The sequence below is a fragment of the Scylla paramamosain genome, chromosome 9, assembly GCF_035594125.1.
Source record: "Scylla paramamosain isolate STU-SP2022 chromosome 9, ASM3559412v1, whole genome shotgun sequence".
NCBI classification, from domain to species: Eukaryota; Metazoa; Arthropoda; class Malacostraca; order Decapoda; family Portunidae; genus Scylla; species Scylla paramamosain.
Window position 1 is genome coordinate 29,585,001 of NC_087159.1, and position 17,500 is coordinate 29,602,500.

At 47.3% G+C, this 17,500-nt stretch overlaps 1 protein-coding gene across 4 annotated transcripts in view; it reads left to right on the forward strand.

The window, feature by feature from the left end:
• Window positions 1-17,500, forward strand: part of LOC135103861 (dual specificity tyrosine-phosphorylation-regulated kinase 4-like) — a 62,679-nt gene that overhangs the window by 31,214 nt on the left and 13,965 nt on the right. For all 4 annotated transcript variants that reach the window (XM_064010751.1, XM_064010752.1, XM_064010754.1 and 1 more), the window contains 2 exons: window positions 7,998-8,122; window positions 15,050-15,202. In XM_064010751.1, coding sequence (XP_063866821.1) covers window positions 7,998-8,122; window positions 15,050-15,202 — 278 coding nt within the window. The remainder of the gene's footprint in view (window positions 1-7,997; window positions 8,123-15,049; window positions 15,203-17,500) is intronic.

The following is a 17,500-nucleotide window of genomic DNA, read 5'->3' on the forward strand; positions in this document are numbered from 1 at the left end:
AACACAAAGGAAGAACACTATGCACCAGAAGACCTGTTGGCCCATACGAGATTCTCACTAATAAACTATTCCATCAAATCTAAAGTGAAGGATGTAAGATAGTAAAGACGAAGACACCTCCCCGTGTACCGAAAGAGGCGGATGGGGGAAGGAGGGAGGTGAAAGAGGACAGAAATAAAGTAACTGGAGAAATAGCAACCCTTTTCACTTTTCAGAACTTTTTTCCACATTAACTATTACTAAAGCTGGGCGGGAGGGCGCCGTGGTTGGTCCGCATGCCTGGTGGGGGAGGGGGGGAGTGGGAAAGTGAGGCGAGAGGCGAGAGGCAGAGAGTAAAGGAGAAATGTAATAGCAATGGGGAACGAGGGTAAACATTGGGGGAGAAGGAAGAGGAGAGAAAGGGGGAAAAAGAAGAAGAGGAGGAGGAGGAGGAGGAGTTTGCAAGGACATGTGTTTAAAGTTGGAAATGGGTCGAGGAAAGAGAAGATTAGGTTTCGTAATGTGTGTCTGTATGTGTGTGTGTGTGTGTGTGTGTGTGTGTGTGTGTGTGTGTTTGTGTGTGTGTGTGTGTGTGTGTGTGTGTGTGTGTGTGTTTGTTTGGGGAAGGAGTTACTGATGTGTTTTATGGCCTTTTTTTTTCTATTTCTATCACCAGCGATCCTCTCCTCCTGCCTTCCTTCCTTCCCTTCCCTTCCCTTCCCTTCCTTTCCCTTCCCTTCCCTTCCCTTCATATCCTCCTCTTGATCTTCTTCCTCCTTCTCCCCCTCCTTCCAGACCTCTCCTCGCTTCCTCCTTGCCACCCAATCAATAAGTTGTGGAAGTGATCAAATGATAATTAAGTTGATTATCGTAAATTGCTTTCCCAAAATGTATCTTCTTCTTTCACCGCCACCGCTGCCGCCGCCCCCACCACCACCACCACCACCACCACCACTTCAGTAATTATTCCCACATAGTAAATATTTCAGTGGAATTTAAAGACTTGCTGTCCCTGTAGTAGTCCCTCGCCTGACACTGACTCGCAACAGTGCCGCCGTGGTCGCTTCATTTGGCACTCCTCGGCACTGTCCTGGGGTGCTAAAGTATTACGTAGACTATCTCTCTCTCTCTCTCTCTCTCTCTCTCTTCTCTCTCTCTCTCTCTCTCTCTCCTCTCTCTCTCTCTCTCTCTCTCTCTCTTCTTCCTTCCTTTTTCCTTTCATCTTTCATTCCTTTCTCCCTTTCATTCTTCCTCTCTTGTACTTTTATTGTCTTTTCTGTCTCCGTCTCTTTATTCCCTCCCTTGGCTTTTCCTCAACTTTTTTTCTTTTCCTCCACCATTTCTTTCCCTTCATCGGCCTTCCTCCATCTTCCCTCCGGTTCATTTTTCCCTCCAACTGAGCTTAATTTCCTCCAACATCTCCTCCACTTATTCCTCCACCTGAACTTTCTCCACTTTTCCTCCCGGCCACCTTCCCTCTCTCTCTCTCTCTCTCTCTCTCTCTCTCTCTCTCTCTCTCTCTCTCTCTCTCTCTCTCTCTCTCTCTCTCTCTCTCTCTCTCTCTCTCTCTCTCTCTCTCTCTCTCTCTCTCTCTCTCTCTCTGCTTTTTTTTCATATCTTTCCTTTTTCTTAAATTCTAAGTTTTCTTCTTCTTCTTCTTCTTCTTCTTCTTCTTCTTCTTCTTCTTCTTCTTCTTCTTCTTCTTCTTCTTCTCTTGGCGTTGTGTTCTTTATTTTCAACCGTACATTGTGTGTGTGTGTGTGTCTGTTGTGTGTGTGTGTGTGTGTGTGTGTGTGTGTGTGTGTGTGTGTTGTGTGTGTGTGTGTGTGTGTGTGTGTGTGTGTGTGTGTGTGTGTGTGTGTGTGTCCGCGCGTTACATGTCTGCCATTATAATCCTCGCCATATTTTCCCTCAGTTTATTACGCGATCTCCTCTACTTTCCTCCCTCTCTTCTCCTCTTCCTCTTCCCCCCCATCTTTCTCTCCTACCTCCCTCCATTCCTTCCTTCCTTCCTTCCTGTCCTTCGCTCCTTCGTCCCTTCCTTTGATTTTTTTTCCTCCCAACCATCTCTTCATCCTATATTACTTCCTTCCCTCCCTCCCTCCCTCCCTCCCTCCCTCCCTCCCTCCCTGCGACTCCTTCCTTGGACAGTTTCCAGAACAGCAGTATCGTGTCAAGAGAGAGAGAGAGAGAGAGAGAGAGAGAGAGAGAGAGAGAGAGCTAGTGGGTGTGTGTGTTCAACTGTTTTTTTTTTTCGTTACCGTTTGTTTGAATGGAAAGGGAAGAGAGAGAGAGAGAGAGAGAGAGAGAGAGAGAGAGAGAGAGAGAGATCAATTCCAGTTCACGTGTCACGTTATCCCTTTCACAAAAAAATAGTTTCATGTCTCATAGCAGTTTTATTCCCTCTTTCCATTCCTCCTTCCCTCCCTTCCCTCCTCTCCCCAGTTCCTCCCCTCCCTTTCTATTTCCCCCACCCCCAACCATCCCTTCTTCATGTATTTTTTTTTTTTTTTTCCCTGCCTCTATGCGTCTCTCTCGACCCAACGTCTCGCGGTCACCGAGTACTCAAGTCACCCAGGAGTTACAGACCTGAGCACTGCCACCACCACCACCACTACTACTATTACTACTACTACTACTACTGTTACTACTACTACTACTACTTCTTCTTCTACTGCTACTACTACCACCACCACCACCATCATCACTATCACCCCCACCATTATAACAATAACGGGTTCACCATAACGTACTCCCACCGCCATTGTCACTACCACTACCACCATTACTACTATCACCACCACCACCTCTTTTGCAACATTCTAGCTTTCCTTTACACACACGCACACACACACACCAGTAATTCACTTGAAGCTGGTGGCTCTGACCCGTACTGGACGCGTGACGGACATGGAGTGGCGTGGATCAGCCGCCCCGGGACACCTTCAGGAGACTCAGGCCACAGCGGGACAGTGGTGGGAGTGCCTGCGTTAGGAGCCTGTACTTCTAGTGGCTTCAGAGGCGCTCTTAGTTATCTTGCCCAGTAATAACAAAGGAATGTTGACTGTAATGCATCGAGGTGACTTGTGAACGTTTTGTTGTCTTTTGCCTCTGAAAAAAAAAACATGTCTTTCAAAAGATCATAAAAAAAAAAAATAGATCTGGCTCCAGCGCTCCCCGGTTCGTCCTTAGTCGTCTTGTCCAGTAATCAACCTAATGAATGTTGACTGAACTACATCGAGATGACTTATAAATGTTCCGTCATGTTCTACCCTTGAGAGAACATAACATTAAAAGGGTTAAAGAAGGTAATAAAAGTAATATAGATTGCGGGATGGAGTAAGTGAAGATGACTTGTAAATGTTCAAATTTGTTGAGCTCTGGAGAGAACAATATATCAAGAAGCTTAGAATGCCTGCAGGTTGTGAGTTACAAGATGGCGCCCTCGCTGACTGGTGCTCTGGTAACAAAAGACCTAAGTCGCCGCAGTGATCAGTGGTCATGTGCATCCCCCACCGCTACGCCTCCCGGGCACCGCTACTAACCACGCCATCACTCTCCCTCACTCTCACTCTCGCACTGCTTAGTGGGAGAGTGAGTTGATATTTGCGTGGTAGAGAGAGATGCAGTGTGATGGTTGCTGGCTATTCGTCATCATCATCACCTTCATCTTCAACATCATCAGCATCATCACTTCTCTCAGCAAACATTTGAGCGGTACAGTCACACAGAGCAAGCAGCGGCTGGCTGAGGGAAGGAACAGTAGCTCATCCAATGAAATGGGTCACAGCACACACACACACACACACACACACACACACACACACACACACACACACACACACACACACACACACACACACACACACACACATGCACAGAGGCAGGCAGCGTGTCAACGTTTCCACAAAGAGAATTACAAAGCTGTGGGTCACAAGGTCAGGTTGGGTCATCCTCACGACGGTGCCTGTGGAAATATTTTAGCGGAGGTCAGGTATTCCAGGAGCGACACCTGCGTGATGGCCGCCCGCCGAGGCCACCTGGCGGGGAGAGGGGGAGAACTGGAGGGGGAAGGTGGGGGAGAGGAGGACGGTTTTAGCTTCTTGAAGGAGATGGGGAGATGGCCACAGCCTCCCGCCGGGGCATTCTACACACACACACACACACACACACACACACACACACACACACACACACACACACACACACACACCCCCCTGCCAAGTGTGCCAAGGCGTCCTTCCTCCCAGACAGTCCCTCGGCTTGGCCTCCCTGTTGCTTCACGCGCCATTATCATCTGCCGCCACAATGGGACCTTCTGCTGAGCTTGTTGACTAACCGCTTCACGCCTCTTCCTCCTCCTCCTCCTCCTCCTCCACGCAACTCGGTCCTACTCTTACAATTCGAGTAAAAGTGTTAAGAAAGGAAAACTCTACTCAAGCACGTAACGTCACCGTGAGCCGGAGCTTTCCTTTCACCTACTCTTCGTGCGTACGAGAATGTACGAGTATGCAGTGAAAATTACTCGTATTCTTTTCTTCCTGGTCTTTGCCCCCGTTCTCGTTCTCCTCGCCCTTTTTAGTACAAATTATCGTTTCTTTTCTAACTGGCTTCAGGTGGAGGGATGACTGGGTAGAGAGGAATCTTCTACTGTGCTATCCGTTATCCTCCTTCCTTCTCGTCCATGTCAATAGTAAATAGTACCGGATGAGTGGGTGGTGAGGAGCCTTCTACTGTACCATCCTTTCTATCTTTCTGTCCCTCATTCTTCCTTCTCGTCCTTTTCAATACTACAAGTTATCGCTTCTCTCAGCAAGCTTCATGAGGGATGGATGGATGGGGAGGAGCCTTCTGCTGTACTGCCAGTTCTCTCCCGCTAGTGAGATGGTGTGTAGCAATCACAATCAGTGTAGCAAGGATCTCAAGGTCTGTTGGTGTTTGTAATCCTTTGCCATCCTTCATAATCCCTCAAGAGCTGCAAAGGATTGGGATTTCCTGCCTATTTCTACGTATACTACACCTCCTCCTCCTCCTCCTCCTCCTCCTCCTCCTCCTCCTCCTCCTCCTCCTCTTCATCTTCATCCTACTTCTCATCCTCCTCCTCCTCCACTTCATCCTACTCCTCATTATCATGCTTTTCCTTCTCTACCACCTATTCCTTCTCCCCGCTTTCTTTGCCTCTTTTTCTTCGTCCTCCTCCTCCTCCTCCTCTTCCTCTTCCCCGCCACCCCCCATCTCTCCTCAAATCTCACACCTACCAAACAGGCTATAGGAACTCTCACTGAATAAAAAAAGATAAGAGAAATAGAATGGGAAACGGGGAAAGGTTTCCAGGAAAACAATCCAACACCGTCGAAATAGAGCTCTCTCTCTCTCTCTCTCTCTCTCTCTCTCTCTCTCTCTCTCTCTCTCTCTCTCTCTCTCTCTCTCTCTCTCTCTTTCGGAGGTAAAGAAGTTGAGATCAGAGAAAGAGAGAAAAGATAAGAAAAGGAGTGAAGACGAGAGATGAGATGCAGAGAGAGAGAGAGAGAGAGAGAGAGAGAGAGAGAGAGAGAGAGAGAGAGAGAGAGAGAGAGAGAGAGAGAGGCAGGCATACGCTATTTAAGTTGCTTTCCACCACTGCAATAATTATAGCTCTTAATACTCTATTGGGACCAAGGGAGGGTGACGGGAAGGAGAGGGAGGAGAGGGGGACAAGAACCCGCGATCTGTGCTGTGATTGGAGGAGACATTGCTTCCATCCCAGCGTCCCAACCAATCACGTGTTCGCCCCTCCTCTCTCTCTCTCTCTCTCTCTCTCTCTCTCTCTCTCTCTCTCTCTCTCTCTCTCTCTCTCTCTCTCTCTCTCTCTCTCTCTCTCTCTCTCTGTTTTCTTCACCACTGTTCTCCCTCCACTCTTCCTAACACAATACCTCCTTTACTGACCCTCTCTCACTTCTCCTCCTCCTCCTCCTCCTCCTCCTCCTCCTCCTCCTCCTCCTCTTCTTTGCTCAAGATTCATAGGTTTTCCTTGTTTGTTTTCATTTTTTCCACTTTTACTACGGTAGATAAAGTTTCCCCCTGGATTTAATTTACAATACTTTCGCCCTCTCTCCCTCTCTCTCTCTCTCTCTCTCTCTCTCTCTCTCTCTCTCTCTCTCTCTCTCTCTCTCTCTCTCTCTCTCTCTCTCTCTCTATCTATCTATCTATCTATCTACCTATCTATCTATCTATCTCCTCACCTGTTCCATTTCTCCACCATTTTCCTTCCTTTCCACATGACCTACCTTCTATTTTCCTCTTGGATACCCCCTACATTTCCCCCGTTCCTCCTCCTCCTCCTCATCGTCATCCTCACTCTCTCATCCTCCCTCTACCACAACCAACCACTCTTTTTCTTCTCTCCCCCTTTCCTCTCACATTCTGTTTTCCTTCACTCACACCTTTACTCTTCCTCCTTACCATCTTTACTCTTCCTCCTGTTCTTCTTCCTCCCTTCCCCTCTCATTCAAAAACACGAAGACTGGAGTGAGAGAGGAAGGACAGTGATAAAGACAGACCACCACTAACGATGACACAGATCTCAACTCGTTCCCTCCAGTCCTGAATCTCTCGTCTTGTTCCCTTCTCTGTTTTTTTTTTTTTTATGTAGAAGGGGCATCGACCAAGGGCAACAGGATTAGAAGAAGAAAAAAAGGCCCACTGAGGTGCCAGTCCCCAAACAAAGTCAAAAAACCGATCGTTAAAAATTTGAGGATAAGCGTCTTGAAACCTCCCTCATGAAAGAGTTCAAGCCATGGGGAAGAGGAAATACAGAAGCAGGCAGGGAGTTCCTGAGTTTACCAGAAAAAAAGATGTATGATTAAGAATGCTGATTAAATTTTGGATTAAAGAGATGGACAGAATAGGAGTGAGAGAAATTATAGAGTCTTGTGTATCGAGGCCGCAGGAAGAGGAGAGTCACATAGTTAGCAAGATCAGAAGAGCAGTTAACGTAAAAGTAGCGGCGGAAAATACCAAGAGATGTAATATTGCGGCGATGAGAGAGAGAGGTTTCAATTGCTTCACTGATCCATAGCAATAACACAGACCTGTCAGTCCCAATTACGCTATTACACTAAGATAAACCTCTATTGCACTGCCAGAGTAATTAGTATAGCTTCCTCTTCCCCTCTGCTTTCCTTCCTCCCTCCTCGTCATTCCTCGCCCTCGTTCCATTCAGCCGTGACGTATCAAATGTACCCACCCGCACCTCGCCAGCCACTCACGTACCGCGCTGGGAAGGAAAGGGCGGGGCTTGTGCTTCTAGTTAGCCAATCATGTAGGTGGAAAGATGTGAATGGGAGGGGCTAAGTCGCCTGGTTTGTTTGAATATCTATATTTTGTCAGTTCTGTCATGATTTAAGTAATATATCTGTTTTTCTTTACTTCTTCCTTTTTTTTTTTCTTTTTTTCTCGTCTTCCTTCTCCTGTAAGTGAGAAAAGCTAAAATGACGTGTGTCGTTTCTAGTTTGTCTATTTCATGTATCTAGATTTAAATAATATACTTTTTTTTTCTCATTCTTTGCTCCTCTTCCTTCCCCCTCCTCCTCCCTACACGATCTTAATATTCTCCCTTCACCCACTAACCTCCACTTCCATCACTCCCATCACACCCCTTCCCCTTCAGACAACCTCCATTAGTTCACATTTCCCTTCCTCAGACCCATTAACCGCTCCCTCATCCCCACTATTCCCCCTCACCTTCACCCGTTCATACCCTTACCTTCCAAGACACATCACCGTCCCCTCATCTCCCTCACTTTCTTCATACCCCAATCTAGACCCATCACCTCCCTCGCCCTATCACATTCCCATCACATCACCCATCACTTCATCTCCTCTCTTCCCCATCACCTCATCCCTATCACAACACAACCATCACCCACGTTCCCATCCCCATTTAATTTCCTAAACACCACTTCATCCCACCCTCCCGCCCACTGTCTGCCCCAGCCTTCACACCGTCACGCCCTCACGCCCTTCTCTCCTCCCCGCAGGTGATGCATGACCACATCAGTTACCGCTACGAGATCCTGGAAGTGATCGGGAAAGGTTCCTTCGGCCAGGTGATTCGCGCTATCGACCACAAGACAGGCGACCACGTAGCCATCAAGATCATCAGGTGAGAGAGAGAGAGAGAGAGAGAGAGAGAGAGAGAGAGAGAGAGAGAGAGAGAGAGAGAGAGAGAGAGAGAGAGAGAGCGTCAGGTGAATGAGAGGGAAAAGAACGTAAGAATATCAGAAAAGATGGGGAAACTGCAAGAAGCCATCAGGCCTACACGTGGCAGTCCATTAATAAAACATGCCTACTGAGAGAGAGAGAGAGAGAGAGAGAGAGAGAGAGAGAGAGAGAGAGAGAGAGAGAGAGAGAGAGAGAGAGAGAGATCATTAGCCTCTTAGAACTTTAGTTGAGTCCTGAAGGATAGTGAGAGAGAGAGAGAGAGAGAGAGAGAGAGAGAGAGAGAGAGAGAGAGAGAGAGAGAGAGAGAGAGAGAGAGAGAGAGTAAAGAAAATCATTAGTCTCTCGGAACTTAAGGAGGAGAGGAGAGGCAAGGCGACAAAGAGAAAAAGGAAGAAAGTTTCTCTCGCCTTGAACATCCCGACCCGCCCGCCGCTGCTGCTGCTTCCTGTACTGTGTGTGTGTGTGTGTGTGTGTGTGTGTGTGTGTGTGTGTGTGTGTGTGTGTGTGTGTGGTTAATAGATAGAAGGATTACTAGTGCATAGATAGAATAATAAAGGCATATTCAGATAATCCTTTCCAAATTTACGCAGGCTATTCTCAGAAGCCTGGCACTAATCCTTTCCAAAACTCGCCCTCTCTCTCTCTCTCTCTCTCTCTCTCTCTCTCTCTCTCTCTCTCTCTCTCTCTCTCTCTCTCTCTCTCTCTCTCTCTCTCTCTCTCTCTCTCTCTCTCTCCCTTCCCTCACTGCCTCCTTCTCTTCATCCTGTGTGATTTTCCCTCTTGGATTAATGAAGCTGAAGAGAGCTTTCCTTCCTTTCCTCTTCCCTTCCCTTCCCTTCCCTTCCATCCTCTTCCCTCCTCTTCCCTCCTCCAACATTTTTTTCTTATTCACTTGAGGTGCTATAGAGAAGTGGAAGATTCAGTACAATGCCAGTAGATTTACACGAAGGAACAAAAAGAAGTGAGTGGAAGAGGAGGAGGACGAGGAGGAGGAAGAAGAGGAGGAGGAGGAGGAGAAGGAGATCTTTTCTGTAAAATCCTACTTCTCAACTGCATAGCAACATGATGTATTTCTCTCTCTCTCTCTCTCTCTCTCTCTCTCTCTCTCTCTCTCTCTCTCTCTCTCTCTCTCTCTCTCTCTCTCTCTCTCAGTGCCTTCATCTCAGCCTCTCATTGGCGAGTCTCCAGGCCACTCACCGCCCTCACTCTCCTCATCTTCGTCCTCCTTCTCCTCTTCTCTTCCCTCACGCCTCAGAGCTCACCAACAGTTCCCCACATTTCCTCGCCTCCTCCTCCTCCTCCTCCTCCTCCTCCTCCTCCGTACACAGCCCTTCACAGTCCTCTTAAGGGTTCGTGTATGTTCTTTACAGGAGGGAAAAAATTCATTTCCTCGTTACCTCTCCCTCTGCCACGTGCCTTAGGGCGAGGAACAAGGGTAGTGGCTGGGCTGGGCTGGGCTGAGGAGCTGGTCTTGGTCTTGCTTGTGGTTGGGGTCTTGCTTTGGTTTGGTCTTGTAGCTGATGTGTGTGTGTGTGTGTGTGTGTGTGTGTGGGTGGGTGTGTGTGGGTGGGTGGGTGTGTGTGTTAGAAAACTGGAAACTTGTAAATAGTAATGAACAAGGATAGCAATAATAATAGCTACTACTACTACTACTACTAATACTACTACTACTACTAATTACGTAAGACAAGACCTCATGCTTTGTATCTCTGTAGAAAATAGATTTTGAAAAATACTTAAAAGAGAGGGTTTCCAGTTTCCTCTTTGTCCTTTCTCGTATCTCTTTACGACTCTCTCTCTCTCTCTCTCTCTCTCTCTCTCTCTCTCTCTCTCTCTCTCTCTCTCTCTCTCTCTCTCAGGCAATGTTTTTCCTTACTGCAGAGAGCTATTTCAGTGATAATAATAATAATAATAATAATAATAATAATAATAATAATAATAATAATAATAGCAGTAGACATCCCACGCCTCGACTTTATTCACCATTTCCCTGCATTTTTTTCCTTTCTGCATTTTTCATTATCCTCTTTTTTTCCTTTCTTTTTTTCCCTTTCTTTCTTTCCTGGCCGCGCATTTCATTTACGTTCGTCATAATCCAATTTTCCCTCTCTCTATCCCCTCCTCTCCCCTGTCTCTCCCTGCTTCCCCTTCTTTTCTCTCTCTCTCTCTCTCTCTCTCTCTCTCTCTCTCTCTCTCTCTCTCTCTCTCTCTCTCTCTCTCTCTCTCTCTCTCTCTCTCTCTCTCTCTCTCTGCCTCCGCCTCTCCCCTGCCTCTCCCTCTCCCTTCCTGTATTGTTTCCCGAATCATCTCCCTTTTCCCCCTCCCCTCCCTTCTCCCCTTCCCTTCCCTTCCCATTCCCTCTCCTCTCCTGTCCTCTCCTCTTCCCTGCACGCCTCCCTTCTTCCCTTCCTTTGTCCTTTCTCTCTCTCTCTCTCTCTCTCTCTCTCTCTCTCTCTCTCTCTCTCTCTCTCTCTCTCTCTCTCTCTCTCTCCTGCCACCCCTCTTTTCTCCTCCCTTCCTCTCCTCCTCTCTATCCATCTCCCTTTCCTCTCCCCTCCCCACGTTGGACATTCCTCCCATGCCTTTCCCTTGTCCTTCTCCCCAACACTCATTCCTCCTGCCTCCCCCTCCTCTCCCTCCTCTTTATCCTCTTCTTCCTCCTCTTCCTTCTTTTTCCTTTGCTTCCTTTGTTCTTTATTTCCTTCGCCTTATCCCTTCATCCTCTCTTCCTTATCCACCTTCCAAGCCTCATTCCCCTTCATCTCTCCTCCTCCTCTTCCTCCTCTTCCTCCTCCTCTTCCTCCTCTCTTGCTACACAAATCTGACAAGTGATTTTCCTGACCTACCCCATCCACTCTCCCCCTCCTCCCTTCTCTTCCCCTCTTTCCCCTCTCTCTCCCCCTCTTTCCCCTCTCTCTCCCTCTCACAGGATTTTTCATTTTCCATCGGATATAAAGGTCACCTCTCTCTCTCTCTCTCTCTCTCTCTCTCTCTCTCTCTCTCTCTCTCTCTCTCTCTCTCTCTCTCTCTCTCTCTCTCTCTCTCTCTCTCTCTCTCTCTCTGACAAAAACACTCACAGTAGCCTATTGTTTTGTTCCTTTCTTACATGAAGAGAGAGAGAGAGAGAGAGAGAGAGAGAGAGAGAGAGAGAGAGAGAGAGAGAGAGAGAGAGAGAGAGAGAGAGAGAGAGAGAGAGAGAGAGACCCCAGGGGTTGATAAAGGAATGGAAAAGACTCAGTTACGGCCTCTGTTTACAAAAAGCTCCCCCCTCCCCCCTCCTGTAGTACAACCTTCCTATTGACCATACCACGTCTTCTTCTTCTTCTTCTTCTTCTTCTTCTTCTTCTTCTTCTTCTTCTTCTTCTTCTTCTTCTTCTTCTTCTTCTTCTTCTTCTTCTTCTTCTGCAGCTTTTTCTCCTCCTCCTCTTCCTCCTCCTCTTCATCATCATCCTCCTCCTCCTCCTCATTCTCATCCTCATCCTCCTCTTCCTCCTCCTCTGTTGTACTATCCTGTCTCTTCTACTTATAACATTTAGTACAGAATAGTTACCCCGATGACCTGGTAAAGATATCAAGATCTGTTGCTGTTTGGTCTTCCTTTGTATATCCCTCTATATATTCCCTCTTCCTCTCCTCCACCTCCTGTTCAGTTACCAATGCTCACTGTTCATTTATAACCAGAGTACCTGAATTTATCTTCTCATTAGTGAAGTGTGTGTAGGTGAGAAGGGCAGAGGATAGAGATGGTAGCTGCAAGAACAGGTACAGTCACTGCCAAAAGTTTGTTCACTTGTATTCTTTCCCACTAATTTAACCGTTTCATCTCCATCGTAAGTCTTCTGATGTGCTGCCTGCATGTCGCCTCACAAAACCTGAGAAGTGAATGGTTCCAAGGAGATCAGAGGACGTAAGACTGAAGGAACACACTAAACGCAGCGGAAGTGAGAGAGTCAGGTTACAAGACTTCTGGCTGCGACTGTTCCAATACACACTGTTCATTTGTAATCAGGGTACCTAAGCTGTTCTTCTTATTAGTGAGCTGTGTGTAGGCAGGCAGGGCAGAGTAGAGGGAGGGAGGCAGCAAGAAGAAGGGTACCAACACACAATGTTCATTTGTAACCAGAGTACCTGAGCTATTCCTCTTATTAGTGAGCTGTGTGTAGGCGGGCATGGCAGAGTAAAGGGTGGGAGGCAGTCCTTGCTTAAATGTTGAGCTGCAAACCCTCTCATCTCGTCCTGCCTCACTCTGGTCCTAAAATGCAGGAGCCACGGCATAATTTCCCTTCTTGTTTGCAATATCCCCTCTCACTCTAAGCGAAGCACCTGCGCTCACCTGTTTCCCTCTCCCCTCTCTCCCCTCCCTCCTCTCTTTCTCCTATCCTCGCAATTTGCCTGAAGAGAACAACTCCTCTCTCTCTCTCTCTCTCTCTCTCTCTCTCTCTCTCTCTCTCTCTCTCTCTCTCTCTCTCTCTCTCTCTCTCTCCTACTCATCTCCATTCCTCGCCTCACTGTCGCCCTTCCACTCGTCCCTCCTCTCGCCTCCTCTTCTCGCTCCTCCTCTCACTCCTCCTCTCTCCCCTCTTCTCGCTCCTCCTCCCGCCCTACTCCCATCCACAACGGGAGTCAATATTTTCTTCCCTCCCTCCCTCCCTCCCTCCCTCCCTCCATTCATCAGCAGTTTTGAATCAGCAGTATTTTTTTGTACCTGCTCTCTCTCTCTCTCTCTCTCTCTCTCTCTCTCTCTCTCTCTCTCTCTCTCTCTCTCTCTCTCTCTCTCTCTCTCTCTCTCTCTCTCATCCATGTCCATCTTCCTTTACTTTGCCTAGTGTTGTTTTTTATCTCCACCTCCTCCTCCTCCTCCTCTTCTTCTCCTCCTTCATTTCTCATTTTTTCTTCCTTCCCTTCTCTTCCCTTCCTCCTCCTCTTTTCTTCCCTTCACATTCCTGACCTACTTGTGCTGTTATTTTCCTCACCTACATAGCCCTCCTCCTCCTCCTCCTCCTCCTCCTCCTCCTCCTCCTCCTCCTCCTCCTCCTCCTCCTCGTCGTCGTCCGCTCTAAAGGCCTATATCCAATCTCATCCTCCTTCTCGACCCTACACACACACACACACACACACACACACACACACACACACACACACACACACACACACACACACACACACACATCTATCCTAATAACCTCTTATCATGTAGACGCCCCCCCTCCACCCCCCCACACACACACACACGGCAGTATATCTGCGCTCTCTCTCTCTCTCTCTCTCTCTCTCTCTCTCTCTCTCTCTCTCTCTCTCTCTCTCTCTCTCTCTCTCTCTCTCTCTCTCATTCACAATCCTTGCCGCGGGTGAGAGAGAGAGAGAGAGAGAGAGAGAGAGAGAGAGAGAGAGAGAGAGAGAGAGACCCAGGCAGCCAATATTTTGCCCTACTTCTCTCCCTTTCCCTCCTTCCCTCCCTCCCTCCCTCCCTCCCTCCTTCCCTCCCTCTCTTCCTTCTTTCCTTCCTTCCCATCCTTCTCTTTTGCTTCCAATGGCGAAAACCTCATCGCTTCCCTCCTCCTCCTCCTCCTCCTCCTCCTCCTCCTCCTCCTTATATTCCTCTTTCTCCTTACAGAACGAGAAACCATCCTTTTCCTTCCTTCTTTTCCCTCATTTCCTTTCCCCGCCTTCCCTCTTCCTCTTTTCGTTTTCATATCCTCCTCCCAGTCTTTCATCCTCCTCATTTCCTTTTCTCCATATTCTCTTTCCTTCTCTCACCTATTCCATTTCCCCTCCGTTTCCTTCTTTTTGACTCCATCTTCCCTCCATCACATTTTTTTTTCCTTCTCTTCTCCCTTTTCATTACTAACAGCTCCATATTTCCCTCCCCCTCCCCTTCCCTTACTCACTCTCTCCCTGGTATCACTATTCCTTCCCTCCCTCCCTCCCTCCCTCCCTTCCTCCCTCTCTTCCTCCCTTTCTTCATATCAACACCAACAATTCTGTCTTTTCTTCTCTTTCTTTCTATCTCTCTCATCATCATCAACATCATCATCAGTTTCCTCTCTTTCCTCCTTCTCTTCCTCCCTGCTTTCTTTCTCTAGTTCTTTCCTTCTCTTATATCATCAACACCAATAATTTTCACTCTTTTCTCTCTCGTTTTCTTCTTCCATTCCTCGTTTTCTCTTTCCTCCCTCATATCAGTATCATTATCAATTCCATCTTCCTCCTTTTTGAACATGACAATAATTTCTTTCTCCATTCCTCATTTTTCTTCCTTCCCCCCTCCTTCCTTTCCTCACATTACACAATATTTTTTCTTCCCTTCCTTCTTTTCTTCATTCCTCTTCTTCCCTCAAACACTTAAAATACTGAAGCACTTTATTATATTTGCCGTTATAAGAGAAGAATATTAATGCGGTATAGATAAGTGACATTATCCCACATATCACCGTTCCCTTCCCTCTCTTCATCCTTCCTCTCCTTCCTTCCCTGTCTTCGTAACATCACACGGCTCTCCCTTACCTCTCTTCTTAACATCACGCTTCTTTTCCTTCCCTCCTGCCTCTATTCCTCCCTCTTAGGCATCAGCATCACCAGTACCTCCCTTCTTGCTTCTCTCCTTCCTCCTTTTCTCCCTCCCACTTTTTCGCACATTCTTTTCTTCTCACTGCCCTTCTTCATTTTTCTTAGACACTACCACCACCACCACCACCACCAGCTCCCTTCTTACTTCCCCGCATCAGTGACATCACATTTTCAACATCACAATTCTTCCTTCCCTCCCTCCTTTCTTCCTTCCTCTTAGACATCACCACCACTACCAGATCCCTTCTTGCATCCCCATCTCAGTATCACCACACAACTCACGCCCTTCCCTCCCCGCCAGGAACAAGAAGAGGTTCCATCACCAGGCGCTCGTGGAGGTCAAGATTCTGGACCACTTGAGGCGGCGGGACCTGGATCAGCACCACAACGTGATCCACATGCTTGACTACTTCTACTTCCGAAACCACTTGTGCATCACCTTCGAGCTCATGGGGTGAGTGACGGCGGAGGAAAGGGGTGAACTGATGGTGACAAAGGGGTGAGTAAAGGGTCAGTAAGGCGTGGAGGAATGGGTGAACTGAAAAGACATGGAATTGATGGGGGTGAGTGACGGGTGAAGGAAGGGGTGACCTTATGAGAGTTGGGGTTAAGGACGTGAGTGAAGTGGCATGAGTAATGGGTGAACTGACAGGGCTTGGGAATTAAAAAGGTGAGTAAAGGGTGATTGAAAGGATGAACTAATGGGATCTGAAGCTGACTGGGGGAATGAGGGGTGGGCTAACGGGTGAAAGGATGGGGGTGAAGGTTGATGGGTAAAGATATAGAGTAAGTAATTCAGTGAAGGGATGAGGGGGAAGGTAAGAGGCTGGGATGAGTGGATGAGTGAGTGAGTGAGTGAGAGACGAAGAGTGAGATCCGTAGGTTAAAAAGATGAATAGAGGAACAACAGCCTCTCTCTCTCTCTCTCTCTCTCTCTCTCTCTCTCTCTCTCTCTCTCTCTCTGTTATTCCATCAAGTCACCTGTCTGTTGGCTAATTAACCCACCTGTCTCTCTTGCAATCTGTGTCTCTCACTACGGTATTTCCCTCCTCCTCCTCCTCCTCCTCCTCCTCTTCCTTCTGATTAGCATCTGGTATGTCCCGGCTCACGGAGGACACTCGACACACACACAAACACACACACACTCCTGGACAGAATGACTCGTAACCTTACGTGTGTGTTATTGATTCTCATATGCGAGTTCTTCTTTTGGCTCTTAAAGGGATTGTAAAGGTGTGTGTGTGTGTGTGTGTGTGTGTGTGTGTGTGTGTGTGTGTGTGTGTGTGTGTTGCATATAACTTTGAGGGTCACTCTGTTATTGATTCACACGCATGGCATCTTTAAAGGGATTATGTTATGCTTTTGTGTGTGTGTGTGTGTGTGTGTGTGTGTGTGTGTGTAAGTGCGTGCCTGAGGGCGTGCCTGCAGTCATCAGTACTGTTATTGTTATTGGTGTACACTATGTGATTATTGTCAGTGATTTTTGTAATAGTAGTAGTAGTAGTAGTAGTAGTAGTAGTAGTAGTAGTAGTAGTAGTAGAGGAGGAGGAGGAGGAGGAGGAGCAAGAAAAGTAGCAGAAATAGTAGTAGTATTTACTGTTGATGGTTTTGCTCCTCCTCCTCCTCTTCCTCCTCCTCCTCCTCCTCCTCCTCCTCCTCCTCCTCCTCCTCCTCCTCCTCCTGTCCATAGTTCATAGTTCCATCCACCTCAGCCCACCTCTGTGCCTGATGGCTGTACGTACCTCGCCTCCACGCCAGGCTCGTATTTTTCATGCACAATCCCTCCTACACACGCAGACACTCTCTCTCTCTCTCTCTCTCTCTCTCTCTCTCTCTCTCTCTCTCTCTCTCTCTCTCTCTCTCTCTCTCTCTCTCTCTCTCTCTCTCTCTCTCTCTCTCTCTCTCTCTGGCTTGTATTACACACGGGTTGATCAAGAAGAACAAGTACCATGCTCGTACCCTTCTCTCTCTCTCTCTCTCTCTCTCTCTCTCTCTCTCTCTCTCTCTCTCTCTCTCTCTCTCTCTCTCTCTCTCTCTCTCTCTCTCCCACGCTCCCTTTTTCTCTCTCACTTTCACTCTCAGTAAATTAATTTGATACAGAAAAAAAGGAGGGAAAAATGATAAAAAAAAAATTTGGGTCAGCTGACTATAGAATGTCAGATATATACGTATAGATGCGTGTGTGTGTATATGTATGTATTTTCTTTCTTTCATTGTTTTTTTTTTTTTGTGAATATTTTATTAACTAATCTATCATCTTTCTGTCACTCTCACTCATTCTCGCTGTTTTTCTCATTCACTTTCGTTCACTTCCTGTATCAGCTTATTATGAATGATACTTAGCACTCTCTGTCTCTTCTCTATCGTTCATTCACTCACTCATTCATTCACTCACTCACGCACGCACGCACGCATCCTCCCACTCTCATCTCAGTATCATCTGATTTAGAAATATTTTTGTCACAGTGCTCCTCTCTCACTCACACACACACACACACACACACACACACACACACACACACACACACACACACACACACACACACACACACACACACACACACGTAACACCCAACCACTAACTCACAATATTACTCATTCACTCATCCCACTCACCCACTAATTCTCACTCACTCACTCACTCACTCACTCACCCATCCTTCCAACCACTAACTCACTATATTACTCACTCATTCACTGTCGCTCATCCACCCAACTACTCACTCACTTACCTTTTTTTCAGCCACAAGCT